Here is a 21,249-nt window from a genome sequence, read left to right as displayed (position 1 = left end):
TTGTTGGAATTCTTCCCACAACAGAACAGTGTCTGCGGTATAACAGCCGTCTGATCCCTGCATATTTCCGACAGCCAGTACTATGCGTCACTTTCAGGTTCATGTCTGGTGGTTTTTTGCAACCCACTCAAGGTTCTGTCATCATCACCTGAATGAAAGGTATCTCAGAGCAGAGTATTTCCTGAACAATTTCCTCTCTCAGCTCAGACTGAAGAGTGTTAAAACAGATGAACAAGGTCTTTGCGTTCCTCAATTCAGAGCGCTTTTTATTTCCTGACACCAATGAGAGAGAAAATGCCACAAAGGAATGAATGGGTGGCTGTCCTCCAGCTGAAGTGACATTGTGTGGCCTACACAGGGCTGTTTTATGCCGTACAATAACACAGAGATATACAGCTTAGTGTAGTTCGCTCTGCCAAGGAGGTTATGTTTTCAGCTCAATGTTTTTTTCATTCAGCAGAACATCTCAAAAACCTGCGAGTTTCATTTTTACTGTGACACATCTTCACTGTTTTCTAGACGGCTGAACTGACTTCGCCTACAGTTCAGATGTGTTACAAAAAAAGAGCCACTGACTACTTCACATAGCGGCCATTTTCCTCTGACATCACGGTTTGGGTGGGGTCACACTGTTGTTGCAAATAATACAAACATAGAGAAGGTGACAAATCTATATGACTTTACCACCTCTAGCGTCTTCTGCATGCTAACATGCTCCGATGTTTATGCTAACATTTTTATGCTAATCAGGTCTAAAGTTAGCGTCTTAGCTTGGCTTGTTGGCTACTAAGCACTAAACAAAGCGCACTAATGGGACAGTATTTTCACAAGCTGTTGAGTCATAATCATATTGGACAAACTAAAATTCTGCCGTCAAGATGGCGCTATGTTAAAAGTAAAGAACAAAGCTAATACAACTCATCCTACACGGGTCATTGATGTCTGGACCAAATTTTGTGTCAATCCATCAAACAGTTGTTGAGATATTTCACTTTAAGAAAGAGCGATCAGCTCATCAACCAATATTGCCACTCATACAGTCATTCTGCTGAGGCGGGGCTTACACCACAGGAGTTTTGGTTTGTTTATATAAATTTAGTTCCTCCTGAGAATTCCTGTTAAACCATCTGCTTTTGTTTTTTCTCAGTGCATCACTTCAGCAGGTTGTCGCACCATGTCAGCCCCGGCATCTGCTTCAGACCACGTGAGGTGCTACGGTCCTAACGGCCCTCTCTGGCAAACAATACAATCTTTATATCCTTTAGTGTGTTATGCAGCACTATTCTAAAATCTTGCAGAGTGTTGTTTTTGCTCTCATTGCTTGTTCATGACCCTGACAAACTTCAAACTGTGTGGTGTTCTTCCCTGACTCACTCTAAATGCTGACATAAAGTTTAATGAAATTCAGGCCAGTAGTTTTTTCATAATCCTGCCGACACTCAAACAAACGGTCCAATACAGAGAACTTCCTTCAAGGAGGTGATAGCAAATTTAAATGCACCTTTAGCAGAAAGCTGATCTCTGATTTTTCTACTGTTAAGTTTATGTTCCAAAAAAGTAAAGCAGTCAAAGATTCAGATCAGTTTAGTCACTGACTTAAACCAAGGCTCAATCTCAACAGAGAAGATAAAACACAAATCCAGCTTGGTATTGACCAATAAAAACAGCCTGCCTGACAGTAATTCTCTGCCTCTAAAGAAGAGCAAACAGTGATCTTAAACTCATCACTTCATCCCACATGAAGGCACAGAAATAGCTTCTGGGTGAGGATGGGATGTTTGGAGCCGACTGGCCTTATAACGTTTGTGCCAAGATGTCTGCTTCTATAATTTATTGGTTAGAAAGGAGTCGGGGTTTATCAGGAGCTTTGTCTGTTGAGAACAGAACCTGTATTGTTGCTTTACAACAGATGTCTCTACAGTGTTTGTATGAATGCAGGCCTCTGTTAGAGGTTGAGTCCACAGTAATCGAGTGATGTAATGACCTCATCAGAGCTACTTAATTAACTTGTAGCTGAGTCTGATATCACATTTGACACATTGGAAAACAAAGGCCGAAGGAACCATGGGCACAAAGAATTTGGAAGCATCACTACTTTGTTTTCACAGAAGGACAGACGAGTGAAAGGAGACAGAGTTTTGCTTTTACTGGGGTGGACGATTACGAGTACACATGACATGATCACAAAGCCAGCGCTGACCCTGACTCAGAACATTTACAGGAAATAACTCAACATTAGATTCTTTCTATGAAAAGCTTCAGCCAAACTTCACAGCACCTTGTAAGGTAACCAAAAGCATTTATCCAACATGTGTCATGTGTCATATCAGATTGTTTCACAGCCGTTACTCCAAACAACAAACTACCACGCCTACAGCTCCGTACAACCCCGCAGGAAGGTCCAGGATGTTTTTAAAGGCTTCATCCTGCCGACTGTGTCTGTCTGCTCCAACCGCGTCACACCTGGAGCTCTTTACAGCAACGACACAGCGGACTGTTCTCATTCACAGAAATTAAGACGTTAAATTAAGACATAAAGATGCAAAAGTTACAATAGTGTGTGTTACAGACAGACAGAGAGCAGAGCAGAGAGACAGCCATGTCACCATGGCGCTACGTTTTCATTTAGTCCCAACCTGCGGACTGTTGGCTGAGCTCCAGACCACTGCCCAGCAACTGACGTTCAAAAGTGGACCTAAAAGAAAAGGCGGATCGCCAAGTTACATCCCATTCTCTGTTAAAGACGTGGTATAAATCATATATATAATGTTATGATGTTTGATGTCCAAACTAAACGTGGATGAAGTTTCAAATCTGTAGGTAAAAGTATGTTGGAGTAATCCCCAGGCTTCTTTGTGACATCACAAAGTGCAGCCTCAGCAGGCTTTGGAGAGCTGGCCAATCAGAAGACAGTGGGCTTTAAGGGGCGGGGTTTCTTAAAGGGACAGAGCTAACTGAGTCGTTTAAGGCAGAGGCAGTATGAGGGCCTGCACAGAGCACCAGTGTGAGACACATGAGGCTACTCCACAGGTATCACAGAGTAAAATGAGAAGCTTGAAAAAAGAATAATACCCCCCCTTTAAGAAAAGTGTGAAAGTATGGTTATGTTACGTTTGTAAGTCATCTTGTGTGCCCAAGTTATTTTATGTACCATAACTACTTAGCTAGGTTTGGGAAGCGATTGTAGTTTGGATGAAAATGACTTCGTTAGTTATGAAAGTTACGTTCCGCCGTTGACATAAGTAAACGTTTTGTTGGGTTTTTTTTTTGTTAATTCAAATTTTTTTAAGATAATTTTTTGGTCTTTTTTGCCTTTAATTGATAGGACAGCTGAAGATAGACAGGAAACGTGGGGAGGAGAGAGTGGGGGATGACATGCACCAAATGATCGGCAGACCGGGAGTCGAACCTGCGATCAATGCGCCGAGGACCGCAGCCTCTGCACACAGGGCGCCCGCTCCACCAACCGAGCCAAACCAGCGCCCCAACATAAGTTAACTTTCACATGACTTTAAATGAGTTCATGTTGGTTTTTGGTTTACTTATTGGACATGAACACCAGCCTCCTGTGTGAAGGTCTTGTGGTTGACCCATCCATCCACCCCGCCATCCTCCCTACACAGACTTGTAAGCGCCCTCACCTGAGCTCCTCCTTAACTTCTGTTAGCAGCCTTACAATGAATATGTGTTGTAATAAGCTGCTCTACAGACGACTTGTTTGGGCAGCATTTTTCTGAGGATGAGCTGCATTCATTATATTCTTACGGTTCCCAGCAGCACTTGCTAACACTTTCAGAGTTGGTTGTGTTTATATTTAAAGCTCAGCACTTTAAATGTACAAATGGCTGTCATTATTTGTAACAGCGTTGGTGAAGGTGAGAGTGTAGATTCAATGCTGTTGCTGCTTTAATTAAATACTGATTTGCACCTTTGAGTTACTTTCACATTCAGAGCACAGGTTTTTGATCGTCTATGAGTCTAAACTCATCACATACGCTGTGAGCTTTCAAATAAACTAATTCTTTGATAATCAAACTAAGGTGTAGGTGGAACTTCATTCCTGTTTGAGCAGCTGTTCTGGAAGCTGCCTACATTGCAAATATTTTCTCTCTTCTCACCTGAGAAGCTTCTGAAATCCATCTCACTTTGTTTTTGAACATGCAGCGAAGGCAGCCGGATAGAAGAAACCGGGTTTGGGAAATAAAGACCAGCAGGCCTGTGGAGAGCGGCGACCCAGATTTCAGAGCTCTGAGATGTTTGTGGGCCTCTGTGAAGCCCGGTGACCAAAACAAGGCAAACAGAGCTGATGTCACGTAGCCTCAGTCAGCTGCAGTTTTACTACAACAAAACAAAACAATTAAGCTTTTCTTTCCCCATTAATCAAACATTTATAAAGTCTACAGCCACACTCTGAATCCCCAATGAGACTTTTGGCCGCCTTCTTTAATATTCTGCAGAATACACGGCGTACAAACAAAGAACCACATCAGCTAATTATATTTAGTCAAGAGAAAGAATTTCATTCAACTAAAAGTGTTGGATAAAGGGAAGCACATGTCAGGCAGACAATGAATCGGACATTTAAACTTGACTGAGATCACTCTTTTGAGAAGAGGCAAACATTTACAATAAGTCAGCAACTACATGTGTCCATGTTTCTCATCGTCTGCATCTTAAACATGTCGGATAAACTGTAGCCTTCATCTCTTTCATGAGATATCATCTGGATGATCGGGACAAGGACTCTACATTAACTGCAATCCCATTCTTCACTGCGATGCAACAACTGCAGATGCAACCACTTTACATGTCTGGATATTTTTCCAAAACTACATTGTAAATTTAGTTGCTCGTTCTGAAGTTGGATCAGGGTCCAATCCAACATGTAATGGGTTCCTCTTTGGCCCATGTTGTTGGTGGGAATGAGCTTTTAATACAGTTTCCCTCCCATCTTAACGTTTACCATCGACCACATCCTCATGTTACACTAACAATAATACTCAACCATGCAGTGCTTCCATTCAGGCAGCGCTGTTACCCTTGTGTTAACTTCAGACTGCATCCAAGGCCCGACACATTTGGACAAGATCAAGGAAAGTCGGGCTGATCGTGCATGAAAACTCTGCAGAAAGAAACCGTTTAAAGTTCTGAGGAAAAGATGAATATTTTAAACATTTCAATTCTTTGTATGTCGAGTCAGATGAGGATGTTTGCTACCGTTTTTTCCCCTCTTAACATAAGTGTTTTCTGCTCATGTACACATGCAAAATGTGTTAAATATGGTTAATTAAACTATGTAGATGACATGGCCTCTAGTGGCCCTTTGTAGGAGCGTAATGTGACTGAAGAGGTGGTGTTAATGTAGCATGTGACTGCTCTCAGTGTCAGCAAAATGCACTAAAGCTGAACTCCAGCAAACATAAGAAGTGATGATCTGCTCCAAACACTGAGGCGAGAGACAATCAATGGGCAGCATGTGGAAACGGTGCAGAACGTCTGAGGAACATTCCTTAAAGGGAAGTTTGTTTCTCTGTTTATGTTTTTATGCAACAAATTTACTGGATCGAGCATATTGTTGCAAGTCCACAAATATTTTTAGCAGTCAACAAATCCCTCATTTCAAGTGTTCCATCACTCAATGTGACCGCAAGAGCAACATGAGGCTCATCAACTTGGCCATCCAGCTATCTAACTCTAAATGAAGGATTCTCTGTCTGTGGGTTCACTGCTTATCCCGAGTAAAGTTCACTCAGTCGTCTGCAAACTTGGCACACGTATAAGTGAGGACCCAAAGGAGGGCAGCGTCGATTGTGAAGTTCATCAGATAAGTTGTTCCCAACGGCCCAAACAGGCATTAGTTCCATTTGGACACACACTCCAAAGGGCACCTCCGACAAAGCTGCGATCAGCAACACAGTGAGCTAAACAATCGACTACTTCCACCAGCTATGGCCTGAGCCTAGACGAGGTAAACTAATCACAAGGCCACAGAACCGACCGATGGTTCTTTGGAAACAGAGAGGAAGCTTAGTGTCACAGTGGAGCCTTAACTGTCCCTCTTCTTCAGGAGATCAACCTGCATACAAGCTAACCTGCTCCTCCTGAATCCTCCTTGGTTGAGCAAGATGATGATGTTTCTGCTCCTACAATGTACCATAGCGGCTATACTGCTACACGAATGACCGGCCCCCATGTGACATCCAGAGGTGGTGCATTGTATTTAACAACTTCTTGATACAGTCAGTGTTGTTATACTGCATGTCGTATATGTGCAGCATGTTTTACTCATAGACTGTTAAAGGAGAGGGCATAGCCAGGGCTAGTGTGACGTCACGTACTGGTTTGTAAGCCTCGAGTCCGGCACGTTGGCTGTTAATATCTTGTGTATTTTTGAAGTCAGACGTGACCATATTTGGAGGAGAGGGTGGATATGCATCATCAGCCACACACTCAAGCATACCCTGTTTTATTTAACGTGATGATCAATTCAGTTTCATTCTATTCTACAACACAGAAAATACTTAAACGCTCCTTTCTCTGCAGTTGACATGTTACTGCTTGTAGCTGCAGGTGTATGTCTGCAGAAGTCACATGAATGCATTAAGAGGATCAGATTAACGTCACCGTCCTTCATGCTGTCAGAAAGTTTCTGTGTTGTGACTTCTTTATCTTTAGCAGAGTCATCATTTGCCTTCACGTTGTCTAAAGATTGCAATCACTGAATTCACACACACATTGATTTCTCAGCAGTTCACTTTCTGCGTCATCGTTGTAAAAGAATAAAAATGTCGTCACGGATAATTTCTCAAAAAGAGAACAACCTGCATAACCTCCAGCCGACTTCACGAAGCACTTCCATTCGGTCGCTTCACAATTACGCGACGACAACTGCAAAATATCTGTTAATATCGTCACCCTGCTCACAGGTGCTTGTCAGAATAATAGTGACAGAAACAAACAGCTGATAACTGTGAAGTCAAGCACCCATCGTGTTATAATCCCTAACATATCACAGAGCCGTTCACTGTTTAATCACCCACTCGCTTGGTTTATTCACCTTAAACGAGAGCGGCGAAAATCTACCTGCCAAGTCCCTCCACAAATAATTTAATGCACCAACACACGGACATTTTTTGGAACATAAAACCTGTCTCCTCTAACACAAACAGGCCCCCTATGCGCCGTGACTCAGTGATTACTGCCTGCAATATTTCTCAATCACTTGAGCTGAAATCCCGAGGCGCTCGTATGCACAGAGACAGGCAGAGCTTAGAGAGCGACGGGAAGGAGAGACGGAAAAAGAAGAAGCAAAAAGAGGGATGAGCAAAGAGAGAGACATGCGTGCCTGACCTGCATGCCAAGTAGCCATTTTTGTACCCACCCTCCTTTTTTTCTCCCCTCACTCACAGTCTGACTCTCTTCCTCTCCAGCCCTAAAACACACAACACATGTGCACCCACTTCTACAGGAAATCACACTTGTGTTTATGCTCACACACTTTTGTTTTTACATGCATTCATGAACACATCACTGCGGCAGCACAGACACACCTGGCCGACACCTGCCTGCTAGGGAGCAAACGGACCCTCCCCTCAAATGCACACTCATACACTCACATTGCACAGAGAGGGAGGAGAAGATGCACGTCAGATCTGCACACACACATGCCTTGCCTTGACACACATTAAGAAGATGCCGACACACACACACACACACACACAGACACACTCCTGCACTTTACATCCCTCCTCCACCCTCCTCTCCGTCATCATTCATGCAGCAGAAGAAGAAGAAGAAGCCGTCATGGCAGCACAGCAGAGGAAACGTCTCAGCTGAGGATGCAATGACGGGGTTAGAGAGAGTTACCGTTGCTACTTAATGAGCACGTCGGCCGCCTGGCGCATCCTCCCGCTCCACACGCCTCCCTCTTCCTCCTCCCCCCTCTCCATCTTTTTTTTTCACTGCGGCTCTGTGTCTTTCCCGCGCCCTGAGGATCCGACAGAGTCCCCCTCGCTGGTACCCGTAGTAGCGCCTAGGAGGCTGTTAGCATCTCTTCCTGTTCCCTCCTCCTCCTCCTCCTTCTCTCCTGCCCTCTCTCTCTCTCTCTCGCTCTGTCTGTCACTCTCTCTCTCCCCTCGTCCCTGTTGACATAAAAAAACACCCTCCCTCCCTTTACTGTGTCTCCTCTTGTCGCTCGTTCTCTCTCCTGCTGCTGTTGCTGCTCACACAGTACAGCGTGTGCCTCCCTCCAAAGCCCAGGCATTGCCAACCATATGATATCACTCAGTTGCCTTATATGGGAGACAGCGGGTTGCCATGACGACAGCAGACTCCACCTGTTTCTACATCTCTCTCTCTCCCAATCCCGCTCGGTCTCAGAGCACCTTTTTCATCAGGAGATAGATGGTGTGGTTCGGGTAAATAGACACACTCATGTGAAAGAGCAGAGAGTGGGTGGAGAGGAAGGAGGAGAGAGAGCAGCAGACTGAGACGTGATGGACACAAGCTGACGGAGCAAGAGGAGAGAGAGAGAGAGAGAGGGAGCACTTAAAGGAATAGTTCAACATTGTAGGAATACTCTTATTTGCCTTGTTACTGAGAGCGGGATGAGAAGTTTGATGTCCTGAGCTGGAGTCAGGACGTGGTTAGCCTAGCGTAGCATGAACACTGAAAAGCTCACATATTCAGATATCGTGTATCTTTTTTTTTTTTAAGTGTGCAGGAAGCCAAAAATAAAAAATGTAGTGATAATTTTGGTAAAAAGGAATTGAACATTGATAACAAATGGTTACACATGTTAAAGTTTTTCTTCTGTTCAATAATAAAGTCACTATCTTTTGCTGCACGAGTTAACACAGTGACGACTGAGTCTCTGGCCCGATGAAAGTCCAACTCCATGTAGAGAGTCTCTGACGCGCTGCCTGTTTGGAGCTCGTGACAGAGCGTGCCACACCACTTCACCAAAGCAGAAGCTGAAATATATTTGCCTCGCGCAGCATCATATACACCGATCAGCTTTAACATTATGACCACTGACAGGTGAAGTGAATAACATTGATTATCTCGTTAAAATGGCCCCTGACAGCAGGTGGGATATGTTAGGCAGCAAGTGAATGTTTTGTTCATAAAGTAGGAAGCAGGAAAAATGGGCGTAAGCGTAAAGATGTGAGCGACTTTGACAAGGGCCAAATTGTGATGGCTAGACGACTGCGGCCTCTTTCAGCAGGTAATGCGCCCTGCCACACTGCAGACACGGTTCAGGAATGGTTTCCAGGAGGAACAACGAGTTCAAGGTGTTGACTTGGCTTCCAGATCTCAATCCAATCGAGCGTCTGTGGGATGTGCTGGACAAACAAGCCCGATCCACGGAGGCCCCAGCTCGCAACTTACAGGACTTAAAGGATCTGCTGCTCACGTCTTGGTGCCAGATACCTCAGCACACCTTCAGAGGTCCAGTGGAGAACATGCCTCAGCAGGTCAGGGCTGTTATGGCAGCAAAAGGGGAGCTACACAATATTAGGCAGGTGGTCATAATGTTATGTCTGATCGGTGTAGGTTCAGATCAAACGCAGAAGCACAAACGTACCCCCGTAAGTCTGCAAAAAGGTCGCTGTCATGTTTTGGTTCAACACATCCCAGATTTCTCTGATGGAAACAACCAGTGTTCCAGTTTGAGCTGAGAAGCGCCTTCATCTCTCAGTTCCACTCATCGTCCAGCTTATAGATCCAGAGGTTTTCTTGTGATTTGATAGCAATTAACAGATATAAACTTTGCGGGAAAAACAACATCTGCTCCTCGCTACTTCATCAATGTCAAGTGGAAATGAAGCCATCAGGGCCGAAGCACCAGTTGTTGATCGGTGGGGCAGGAAGAAAAAGCACCTCATCCAAAGTTACAGCTGCCAACACAGAGTCAGGCTGGTGATCTGACACATCATGGTAACAATAGTCAGGTAGCTTTCGCCGTTAGAGTCCAGTTATCTTTGAGGGAATGGAAATAACAGAGGACCTTTATTATCATCATTAAAGTGAACTTAACTTGCTAAGTTAGAAAAAAAGTCAACATACACTTTGATTTCAAAGGGAAACACACCCGTGTCTGCAGGTTGAAAGTCTTGTGTCTGACCCCTTCCACCACCCTGACCTCCTCTCTACACAGACCTTTCCTGTTCATTATACCTCGTCACCCGTCTTTGACAGCTTGAAGGAGACCATAAAATCCTCTCAGTCTGGGCAGGAAGCACATATACTTCCCCTTACTGTTGAACTCTTCCTTTAAGCTACACAGAGAGGAGCTGAGGCAGGCTGTTGTTTCCTGACCATCTGTCACAGGTATCAGAGCATGTGGTGATTGATGGCAGAATGAAAGGAAGAGAACAGCGAGCAGAGACACGGAGAGCTGAGAGATGTGATGGAGCGCTGCATTTAAGATTTCACATCCTGACATTTTCTCACAGTCTCACTTAAACCCTTTTCTCCGTATTCTATTGCCGACTGTTTCAGATGATAACCACTTATAAGGGGACATTAGTGACCCAGGAGGCCGGTCATAAAGCTGCTTCGACTGGAGCCCCAGAGGCATCTCGCCGCATAATGCGGCTGTGTGGGTTTCAGAGCCCACCGACGGCCTGTTATTATCTCCTAGGAAGAAAATGTTCACATGTGGAAACAGAAAGCACTCAGAGAGCTCAAACCTCCCCGCAGGCTGCACTCTCCTCTGGATTTGTTATTGTATGGAAGTCCTCATCTGCATTAAAATACAGACAGTGATGGAGGATCGTGGAGTTTATGTCTGCAAGACTTCTTTATGCAAGAGTGCAGTTGTACAGACATTTGACAAAATCCTGGATTATCAATAAAATAAGGGCTTTTAAAATAAGTTGTTTGATATATTGGACCAATATTAATTATGTCGCAAAGTTGAATAGTTTTCAGAGCATGTTTTCATCAACTTCTATGTACATTAATTTAACAGGATGTGTCAAGTTTGCATTTTATCGCACACCGGTAACAAAAAGTAATCGCTGCTTCCCTCCTGCTGCTTTAATTTATATTTTCTAAATAATTAAATGTCTACTCTGATCCGTGTGTGTGTGTGTGTGTGTGTGTGTGTGTGTGTGTGTGTGTGTGTGTGTGTGTGTGTGTGTGTGTAGGAGTGAGCAGAGCAGTATAGAGCAGATTCTCTGTAAAGGCATGAGTCATGTTTTATCACAGTATTAATATTTTTGGATGGATAATGAAAATTATTATCCACTTTAATGTTTGTTTTTGGCTGATTTACAGAACAAATCAAGACCAAAATAAATTATTACCATAAACAATCCTTGTTATTAAAGTCATAATCTGGAAGATGTAAATAAATGTCTGTTAAATCTATCTATCTCTGAATGAGGTAACACAATGGTGACTGAGCCTATCGCCCACTGAGGAAAGCCTTTGCATTTGCAGTATATAGTATTATTACAGACTGGGTGTCAATCGCAAGCGGCGCCCAGTTAGTGACGCGTTCTCCATCAGCCAGCAGTGGTTGGTCTGCCAGAGAGAGTAGGCGGAGCTAAGCGGCTGCTTTTCCGCTCTCTGCAAGTGTTGCGAGTAAACAGTAATCTACTATGGCTGAACAAACAAAGAAAAGATGGATGACTACAGATACAACTTCAACAAGAAGCGAAAATCCAAAGAAGAAGAAACAAACTCGACGCTCAGATGAAGCAAACAGTCTGAAAAGGAAAGCGACCGTCAGCCAGGAAAATCAAGAGTTACAACCGGAGCCGACCGTGGACGTCCGGTTAAACTGGTACATATGCTCCGACAATACCTTTTTATCACCATTAGAGGCGCCAAAGAGAATGAGATCTTCGAGATTACAACTTTGAACTATAAAACATTAGATATTACAGAAATTACAATACGACAGACATTGTAACACTTCCTCCTATCTTACAATGTTATCTGTTTAGTCTTTGTTGAACGAACACATTCGTACTTTAATCTGGGACCATAATATCACAATCTGTAACCTTTACTCTCTATGAACATGATGTGCTCCGGTCATTTAAGCAGAAAAAAATACAGATAGACGGGTAATGTACCAATAACATATTGGAACAGTCTCTGAAGACTAAAGGCAAAGCCTACTTACTCTAAGCTCTATAATTTAAACACCAAGATGCTCATATTAAACGGCCGAACAGAAACACTGGAAATGCATCAATATCGGTGATTGAACGACGTATAAAGAGACAAAGTCTGACATAACGCTTTTCTAGTTTATCTATACGTGTTCAGTATAATGTTTAAATATTTGTGATTATAATATAAAAACGTAGAAACACACATATGACGTATGATTCTGTATCCTGCAGGTTCATTCCACGCACACAGCTGTGACTGAGTAAACGTCATTTTAGGGCCTCTGATATTTTCAGTATGCACAGTGTTCTCTGTTTGTATTCTCTGAGGACTCGGTGCCTTTCTGAGACAGAAACTGCTTTAATGATAAACAATAATATCAGACATGATTAAGGGACTGTGCAGGAGAGTCCAATAAGTCTGCTGGCCCTCAGGAGGATTCTGGGAAACCGCAGAAGAATCGAACTTCAGTGTATTTTTATGGAAATTAATCAGGTCAGAGAGAGGTGTCTGCTCGTATTACATGTTGCATTAAGAAGGATTTCAGTGACAAGACCACCACTGTTACAAACATTAAACATCCGTTGGTATGCTGTGAGTTGAATTCAGGTGAAACTGTGAGGTTACCTGTCGTCCGACAGCGTTGGAGCCCTGCGACATGCTGCCGGGGCTGTTGGTGTACTTGTTCTTCTGGAGGTCCATGAGGGCGTCTCGCTGACGTTCGATGTCCGCCTTGTGGATGCTGTTCAGCGCCTCCAGGCTCTTGGCGGCCACCGAGTTGTGCCGGCGGTCCAGCGACGAGGACGTGAAGCCCCCGTTGCTGTTGTCGGGGAACCGCCGGGCCCCGCGGCCGCCGCCGGCAGCCAGGGTGTGGTAATCCCGCGGGAACTCGGCATCACCGGCAGAGATCATGGGACCCTTTCTCTTCTCTCGACCTGCAGCAGAGGCGGAGTGGAGAGTGAAGGAGTGAGCAGTGAGACAGCTATAGCTGTATTTGGTGAAACTATTAAATCACATGTGAAAATATTGTACGTTATAACAAATCATTTTGCACTTTATGGCATTTGTACAACAGTTTCTATGATCTCCTATATCGCTACAACAACTGGTCTGTTAATCAAAATGTTGAGCAGGTTAATAGATTCATAACGTCGTTTTTCAGGCAAAAATATTTGATGATCTTGATGACTCTGAGAAATTGTGAGCATTTTTCCCCCCAATGTTTTCATTTTCTTAAATAATCAGAAGATTTTATAGATAACAATATAATATTTAGTTGCAGCCTTATGATACAAATCACCTCGTACAGCCAACATTTACCAAAAGCACAAGATGAGTTTGCAGACTGATCTCCCACCTTCCAGGCAGCCAGCGGTTAATACCCGGGTTCAAATATAGATGTAGAGATTTGAATCTACAAAGTGACCTTGTAGTCTTCAGAGAGCATCCACACGCCGAATGACAGCTCCTGAAATGAGTCGTATTTTACACAGACAACATTTCAACTTTTCCGGGTCAAGTCAAGGCCACAAATTCTGCATTATGAGTAGATTTTAAGTCAATAAAGGTTTTAATAAAGTCATAATTTCAAGGGATAGAAATTAAAGGCTGCCTGAGAGGTAGAAGATCTAAAAAGATCCGTAACATTATAAAGTAAAGGTGTTTTACAGTCATCAGTTTGGGTGGCGCATGGATTAGCAGATGTGTTGTTGTGCTTTAAACTGCTCATTCTGCTGTGGGTCACATGGTTAGTGTCAATACCCCAGAACAAACTGTGTAAACACAGAGTAGTTAACAGGTCAGACCTGGAGGCTGATGGAGAGAGCAGCAGCGAGTGTTAATGTGACGATGAACGATGCTGCGGCGCTAGCACACGTGCTAATTCTGTCCTCAAGCAGCCTGTGCAGTATACTGTCTTCAAGAAAGAGTTTTTCTCTGTGTCTTCCTAAACATAGGAACCACACAGCGCACACCACACACACACACACACACACACACACACACACACACACACCTCCAGCCATACAGAGCCCTGCTGAAAACAGCTGCAGCGTCTGTCTATTCCAACAACTGCCACTGTCCTGAGAGCCCCGAGGCAGGACGGATGAAAAAACGGTTGCAGAGAAACGTCCCCTGTTATTATGTGACAGCAGCAACGTCTCACATTTGTGTCAAAATCAGTGGAGGAGAAGTGACAGAAAGAGAGGAGGTGTTCTCGTATTGGGACAAGTTTAGTGCCACCTTGTGACCAGTGAGACACAAAGCACTGCAGACCTGGTGAAGGTGAGAAGTTACAGGTAGAGTATATATGACAGAGAGCACATTTAGTTTGGTTGCTGCACAAGTTAAAAATAGGTCGGAATAAGGACGGAAAGCAAAGCACAGGCCTTATTCTATACCTCGACTGTAACTGCTAAGACTGTAAATAATATAAAGCAGAAGTCACTTTGTCGCTGCAGTGTTTATTAAAAGGGTTTTGACATAAAACAGATGCCATTTAAAAATGCAAGTCAAACTGCCCTCTGACAGACGCCTAGGGAGAAGGATATTAGATCAGTGAGTGAATTAGAAACAAGTTGTGTCTCTAAATGTCATCTTCTTCTTCATCTGGAAATCAGTTTCATAAATAACATTCTGCAGTTGTGGAACATGGTTGGAGAAAATGCACTTGATAGATTCACCAGACATCAATTGGATCAATATTTTGTGTCTGAAATCGACCAACCACTTTCTGTTACCGGTGGCTGGTGCTAATTTTGCTCCAACAATGTTTCGATCAATGACCTCTCCATCGACTCTCACTGTACAAAATTGAATCCAAAATACCCTCCGTGACGGGTGCAGCCGTTCTGCGCTGCTGACGTCACGTGGAGCCAGAGCTGCGCAGTAAAGATCCACACACTTAACTTGGTCTGAAGCAGATATTATGGAAAGTGCAATGACTGTAGTGTTAGTGTTAGTAACAGAACGCTGCAGGAGCCCCATTTGTCAGCAGAGCTGTCAATCATGAGGTCACACCCCTTTTAACTTGGACATAAATCAGCATGATAAGAACCAACTATAACAACAGAAACCATGTTTGTATAGTTTGACTCATGTCCCATCTGTTAACATGGAGGAGGCGGGCTTTATGACCTATACTGCAGCCAGTCAGCAGGGGGCGATAGAGAGGGTTTGGCTTCACTTTAGGGAGCTGTCATGTCGTCCATCTTTTTATACAGTGGATACGTCATTATTGCATATTTGTTAGTGAGATCCAGATTCTTTTAAACCTTTCCAGCAAGTTTCCTGAAAATCAAGCCAGTAGTTTTTGAGTAACCCTGCAGACAGACATGCAAACAAAACACTGACACTATAACCTCGTGGTTTTAGGTAATAATCAGCTGGTTCCGTGATCATTATGAGGGACACGTCAACTTGACAATCTGCAACATTGTTTGTTAAGTGAAGAACTAGAGCTAAAAAAGCATTGAGCATACGTACTGCAGCATCACCCGGTAAGCTAGCTGAGCTACAACCTGTCACTTGTTTGTTATTTATTACAACAGACAACTGCAACCAGAAACTGAGAGACAATAGGAAACGGTGTGAATAAACATGGGCGAGCCACATACGGTTAATTGCAAATATTAAGTTTTAAGAAATAAATAAGCAGACATTTACACGACATCCACGATAATAACTTTAGTTTTAAGCGCCTGTCACATGATCTATTAGGAAGAAAAGATCATGTGACAGGCGCCGTCTTAATATTGTAATAAATATGGTGGAACCTGTGCATCTTAAAACACAGACACACTTGCAGAGGTCGTGTAGAAGTAGTTTCTTACCCTGTTTCTGTAGGTTGTTTTAATTAAGACTCTACATTATTGATCTGTGCTATAAGGTCCTTTTTATGCCTGCTGGGCAAACAAAGAAGCACCGAAGCAAGACCTTAAACTTCATTCGCTTGCACTTAAGAAACTTTGTGATGCAGCAACTTCATAGGTGAAGTTACAGTTCCTATTATACTTTAATAAACATGCATAAAAGCCAGCATATAATAACAGCACACTGGGTAAACAGAACATATTATATCCACCAACATATTGAATTATCATGTGAGGAACTTATTGAATATTGAGGTAAAATGTGTGTTTATTTATATTAAAAGCAAGAGTAAAAGTTTAAAGGGCAAAGCCTGGATATTTGTTCATATTGTATTGACTATAAACCACTAATTAAGAGTTTCATTCAGCGTGGGTTCTTAAAATCTGAACAAACGCAGCAGTGTGAATACAGTCGCTTCATTTGTGTCTGAGAATGTGAAATGTTTGTTCTCCGGGGATTCAGCCTGACAACAGCAGTTTTTGTAGCTGTAAATTGTCTGGAAGAGAGTGTTTGAGCTGGTCCCAGAAGTAAATCTTCCAATAGGAGCGCAGCAGCATGCCGGTGTGTATCCATGGTAGGAAGGAGCAAAGAGGGAGTGATAAAACAGAGGGGGAGACCGGGAGAGACGGAGGGAACATCTAGACAGAAGCTTGTCACTTTAATTTATGGGAAGCCTCGAGCAAATCTCCACCATGTGTGTGTGTAGAGGAGGTGTGTGTGGATGTATGTGGGACAAACAGATGCTATATTTTAGCAGGAGAAGCCGTGCTGGTCATCTGCTGCAATACCTGCTGGAGTTTACTGCAAAGGTCTCCTTAAAAACAACCGAGTTACAGAGACGCTGTAACGTCTGTCCTACATTTACACTGAACTCATGCAGAGCCGCCGTTCACTCAGAATGTGTCATCTATATTCATAGAAATACATTCAACCACAACTGGGAGCTGCCCAGTGTAACCACTCACTGCATAACGACATCTGGTATTTGATCATCTAGTTCTCCCTTTTTCCCCCCAAATACATTTTTTTTTTTTGGTCACAGATTTGTTTGTTTTTTTCATAAACACACGTCGTATATATATTGCTTGCCACAGTCAGTCAAAGCTGCTGTTCTCTGTAATCGATAGAAGCAATAATATTTTAACTTGGCGCCATAGCTGTGGAGAAAGATGTACACACAGCTCGTGGTTTCGCCCATTCTACATTCCTACAACACCCAGCATGCATTGCACCCTCCCTCTGAAAGGAACGGCCCAGCGAGAGACGCTGGAGTGAAATACGACCGTTTTCGCTGCAGGCAACGGAATCTGAAACACGACGACAATATACCGGTGGATTGTCTAAAAAATCTTCAGGTCTGCAGTCTACATTTCAAACCTGACGATTTTGAATGAGACATGACATCGGAGGCGGGCGTCCTAGATTGAGGAAGTGTAGATTAGCGAGCTCCCTGGCCTCTGCCAGGTGACGTGTTTTACGTAGTCTGGCGGAGGTTTCCCAGGGCCCATTGGAGAAGCAGACAGTGTCCTCCAAAGGCACAGAGCCAAATTGCATTATTTTTCCCACCATAGTGGCATTAGCTCCACATAACAGCACGATAGGACTGAGGTTGAAAATCAGCAAACTGGTCCTTTAATGTTTGATAAACATCTAAGTACAACATTTGTACCTGACTTGTGTTACAGATTTAAATGATGACCTCTTCCTCTAAGGCTCTAATTTTCAAAAATAAAAGCAAGATGTTATTTTCTATTTCAATGTTACTTCACTCGCCTGTTTTGTCAGGTAATGTCTGATTTAATCTATTCTGTGTGTTCATCCAGAGGCAGACGCTGCAGACAGAAAGCCCAGACCGGCACATATTACTGAAACCCTGACATTACTCATCCATGTGTAAAACCAGCTCCAGCTCTGTCGTCTATTCTTTCTTTACTCCACCATGTCATTTCTGCTGCTGCTGGTTGTTAATGGGCTGCCACCTCCTCCCAGCTTGCTCCTGGCGTCACCTCTGTTATTACAGCTCTGCTAATGCTAACAGCGCTACCAGTGCAGCTGATGAATGGCAGGATAATTGTCTTATTATTTTACTCACACCGTTGAATCTATAACTGTGATGCTGTCGCCGCCAGGAAGACCTTATATTTCAGCTTCACTCACATACATGTAGGCGGTTTTATACATTAATAAGACACTGCAAACATGTGGAAAAGAACAGAAGGAAGACTTTCATCTGAGTTCAATGATCACACCAAACCCTGTACAGAAATCTGCCATTTTAAGACCTACTGAGGTTATATTTTACTTCCTGGTTCTGGTTGTCATTTTTCAACAGAATAAAATGTGTGTTTGTCCGTCTTACAGGCGCGCACACACACACACACACACACACACACACACACACACACACACACACACACACACACACACACACACACACACACACACACACACACACACACACACACACACACACACACACACACACACACACACACACTCAAAAAGGTGTGATGCCAGCCTCTCCAGATGATTCATTATTCTGTGTTCATTATAGTTGAGGGGAGACTAAAAACCGAGTGATTGATTGTCATTGAGCCACTGATACCATACATCAGCTGTCCGGGACTCATTCCAAAAGGCTGCTCAAGGCCACGTCCAAACATTTCTTATTACAAGGCTGTAAGTGTGCCAGTGTGAGTGTGTGTGTGTGTGTGTGTGTGTGTGCGTGTGTGCGTGTGTGCGTTGGTATTACAACCTTGGCCACTTGATGGCCGGGGTCTGACAGAGGCCATTTGTTAGTTTTACGGTTTCATCACGCTGAGGTCTGATTATTTTTAGGCGTCTGAGCTTCACTCACATTTACTTGAAACTATTTTCTTTCTGAGGTTTTGATTTGGACTTTTGTTGGAGGCTGCAGGAGGAGGAGAGGACACGCTGCTGATGATGACTGTGTACATGTTACATGTATGACACTGCACCGCACATGTTGTCCTGTCTATTGTGGTAAGCAGGTTGTCAACATGCACCTGCAGCACGGTCGCTAACTTCCTGTTTTTAGCTCTCAAACAGTCAGCAGATTCATTGATTAACAATCAAAAGAAACATTATTGGAAACTATCTCAATCTAATCCTTCACATCGTTAACAGACATATTTAAGTTTTAGACATTTGGAGTTCTTTTAAAACATTTCAATCATTTTCTGACATTGTATTGATTAAATTATGTTTGCCAAGGAGAGAGACAGAGAGAGAGACAGAGATATAGAGAGACGGATAGAGAGAGACAGATAAAAAGAGAGAGAGAGAGACAGATAGAGAGAGACAGAGAGAGAGATAAATATAGAGAGATAAATATAGATAGAGAAACAGAGAAAGAGTTAGAGACAGATAGAGAGAGAGATAAATAGAGATAGCTAAAGAGATAGAAAAATAGATAGAGATGACAGAGAGAGATCAAATGAAAAGATAGAGTGATAAAGAGAAATAGAGACATAAGAGAGATAAAGCGAGAGAGAGAGAGAGAGAGAGAGAAATAGACAGAGATAGAGAGATAAAGATAGAGAGATAAAGAAAGATAGAGAGATAGAGAGATAAAGAAAGCTAGAGAGATAGAAAGAGAAAGAAAAATAGAGCGATGAGAGATAAAGAAAGCTAGAGAGATAGAAAGAGAAAGAAAAATAGAGCGATGAGAGATAAAGAAAGCTAGAGAGATAGAAAGAGAAAGAAAAATAGAGCGATGAGAGATAAAGAAAGATAGAGAGATAAAGAAAGATAGAGAGATAAAGAAAAATAGAGAGATAGAGAGATAAAGAAAGATAGAGAGATAAAGAAAAATAGAGAGATAGAGAGATAAAGAAAGATAGAGAGATAGAAAGAGAAAGAAAAAAGAGAGATAGAGAGATAAAGAAAGATAGAGGGATAGAGATAAAGAAAGATAGAGAAATAGAAAGATAGAGAAAGATGGAGAGATAGAGAGATAAAGAAAGATAGAGAAAAATAAAGAGATAAAGAAAGAGAGAGATAAAGAAAAATAGAGTGACAGAGAGATAAAGAAAGATAGAGAGATAAAGAAAAATAGAGAGACAGAGAGATAAAGAAAGATAGAGAGATAAAGAAAGATAGAGATAGAGAGATAAAGAAAAATAGAGAGACAGAGAGATAAAGAAAGATAGAGATAGAGAGATAAAGAAAAATAGAGAGACAGAGATAAAGAAAGACAGAGAGATAAAGAAAAATAGAGAGACAGAGAGATAAAGAAAGACAGAGAGATAAAGAAAGATAGAGATAGAGAGATAAAGAAAAATAGAGAGACAGAGATAAAGAAAGACAGAGAGATAAAGAAAAATAGAGAGACAGAGAGATAAAGAAAGACAGAGAGATAAAGAAAAATAGAGAGACAGAGAGATAAAGAAAGACAGAGAGATAAAGAAAAATAGAGAGACAGAGAGATAAAGAAAGACAGAGAGATAAAGAAAAATAGAGAGACAGAGAGATAAAGAAAGATAGAGAGACAAAGAAAGATAGAGAGATAGATCGATGTAGAAAGTCACAGCAGCCTTAATAATGGTGAAGCTCTGCAGCATCATTTTGGCCACTGGAACAGAACAATAGAATAAAGAGAAAATAAATCTCTGTGTACTGTGTTGGTATTATTTCAGCTGTCCTGAACTTTGACCAACAGATTTGTGCTGCTGACCTGAAGTAAGCCGTCCTGACAGCGTCGACCTTTGTGAGAACAGAGAGCAGGAGGGTTTAAAAGGCAGCAGGCTGATGGAGCATCTTCGCTGTGTTTTACCTTCCTGTTATATTTAAAGCCGCCTATCAGAGACAAACTGCTCAACAAAGAGGCTCTGGTTTGAGGTGATCGATGACTCTAATATCAACTTATTGTCCCATCAGCAACAGAGCCTTTTCCTGTTTCATTTAACTCTGTGAATGAAATGATTGGACTGCATAAAGAATATTGAAGGGATAATTGATGATTGATTTTTCCTACTGCCATAATAAGCTTCTTTTCACTCGTGTATTATCAGATTACAAATGTGAGGAAAAGCAAATCTGCCAAACTGATTTGCCCTCTTTTTCCATTGATCTGAGATGCTGCATATCCTCTCTTCACATCCGTGCACACAAAGCCTTTGCCCTGCACTCCCCAAGAGTAGTGTACATCATTGATACAGTTTGGATTTTGATATTTAGAAATGTTTTGTAACATAACTGTTACCTGTGAAACCTGCAGAGAGCTGAGAG

General features: G+C 42.6%; 1 protein-coding gene across 1 annotated transcript in view; it reads right to left on the bottom strand.

The window, feature by feature from the left end:
• The window catches only part of srcin1b (SRC kinase signaling inhibitor 1b), a 93,713-nt gene that overhangs the window by 57,993 nt on the left and 14,471 nt on the right, over positions 1 to 21,249 (bottom strand). Inside the window, exon 2 of the mRNA XM_069664374.1 lies at positions 12,757 to 13,064. Coding sequence (XP_069520475.1) covers positions 12,757 to 13,041 — 285 coding nt within the window. The 5' untranslated portion in view covers positions 13,042 to 13,064. The remainder of the gene's footprint in view (positions 1 to 12,756; positions 13,065 to 21,249) is intronic.

This window comes from Semicossyphus pulcher, unplaced genomic scaffold (genome assembly GCF_022749685.1).
Source record: "Semicossyphus pulcher isolate SPU_LCO1_2020_fin unplaced genomic scaffold, fSemPul1.0.p SCAF_16, whole genome shotgun sequence".
Classification (NCBI taxonomy): Eukaryota; Metazoa; Chordata; class Actinopteri; order Labriformes; family Labridae; genus Semicossyphus; species Semicossyphus pulcher.
The sequence above is the reverse complement of the archived record's forward strand: the minus strand, read 5'-3'. Positions and strand labels throughout refer to the sequence as shown.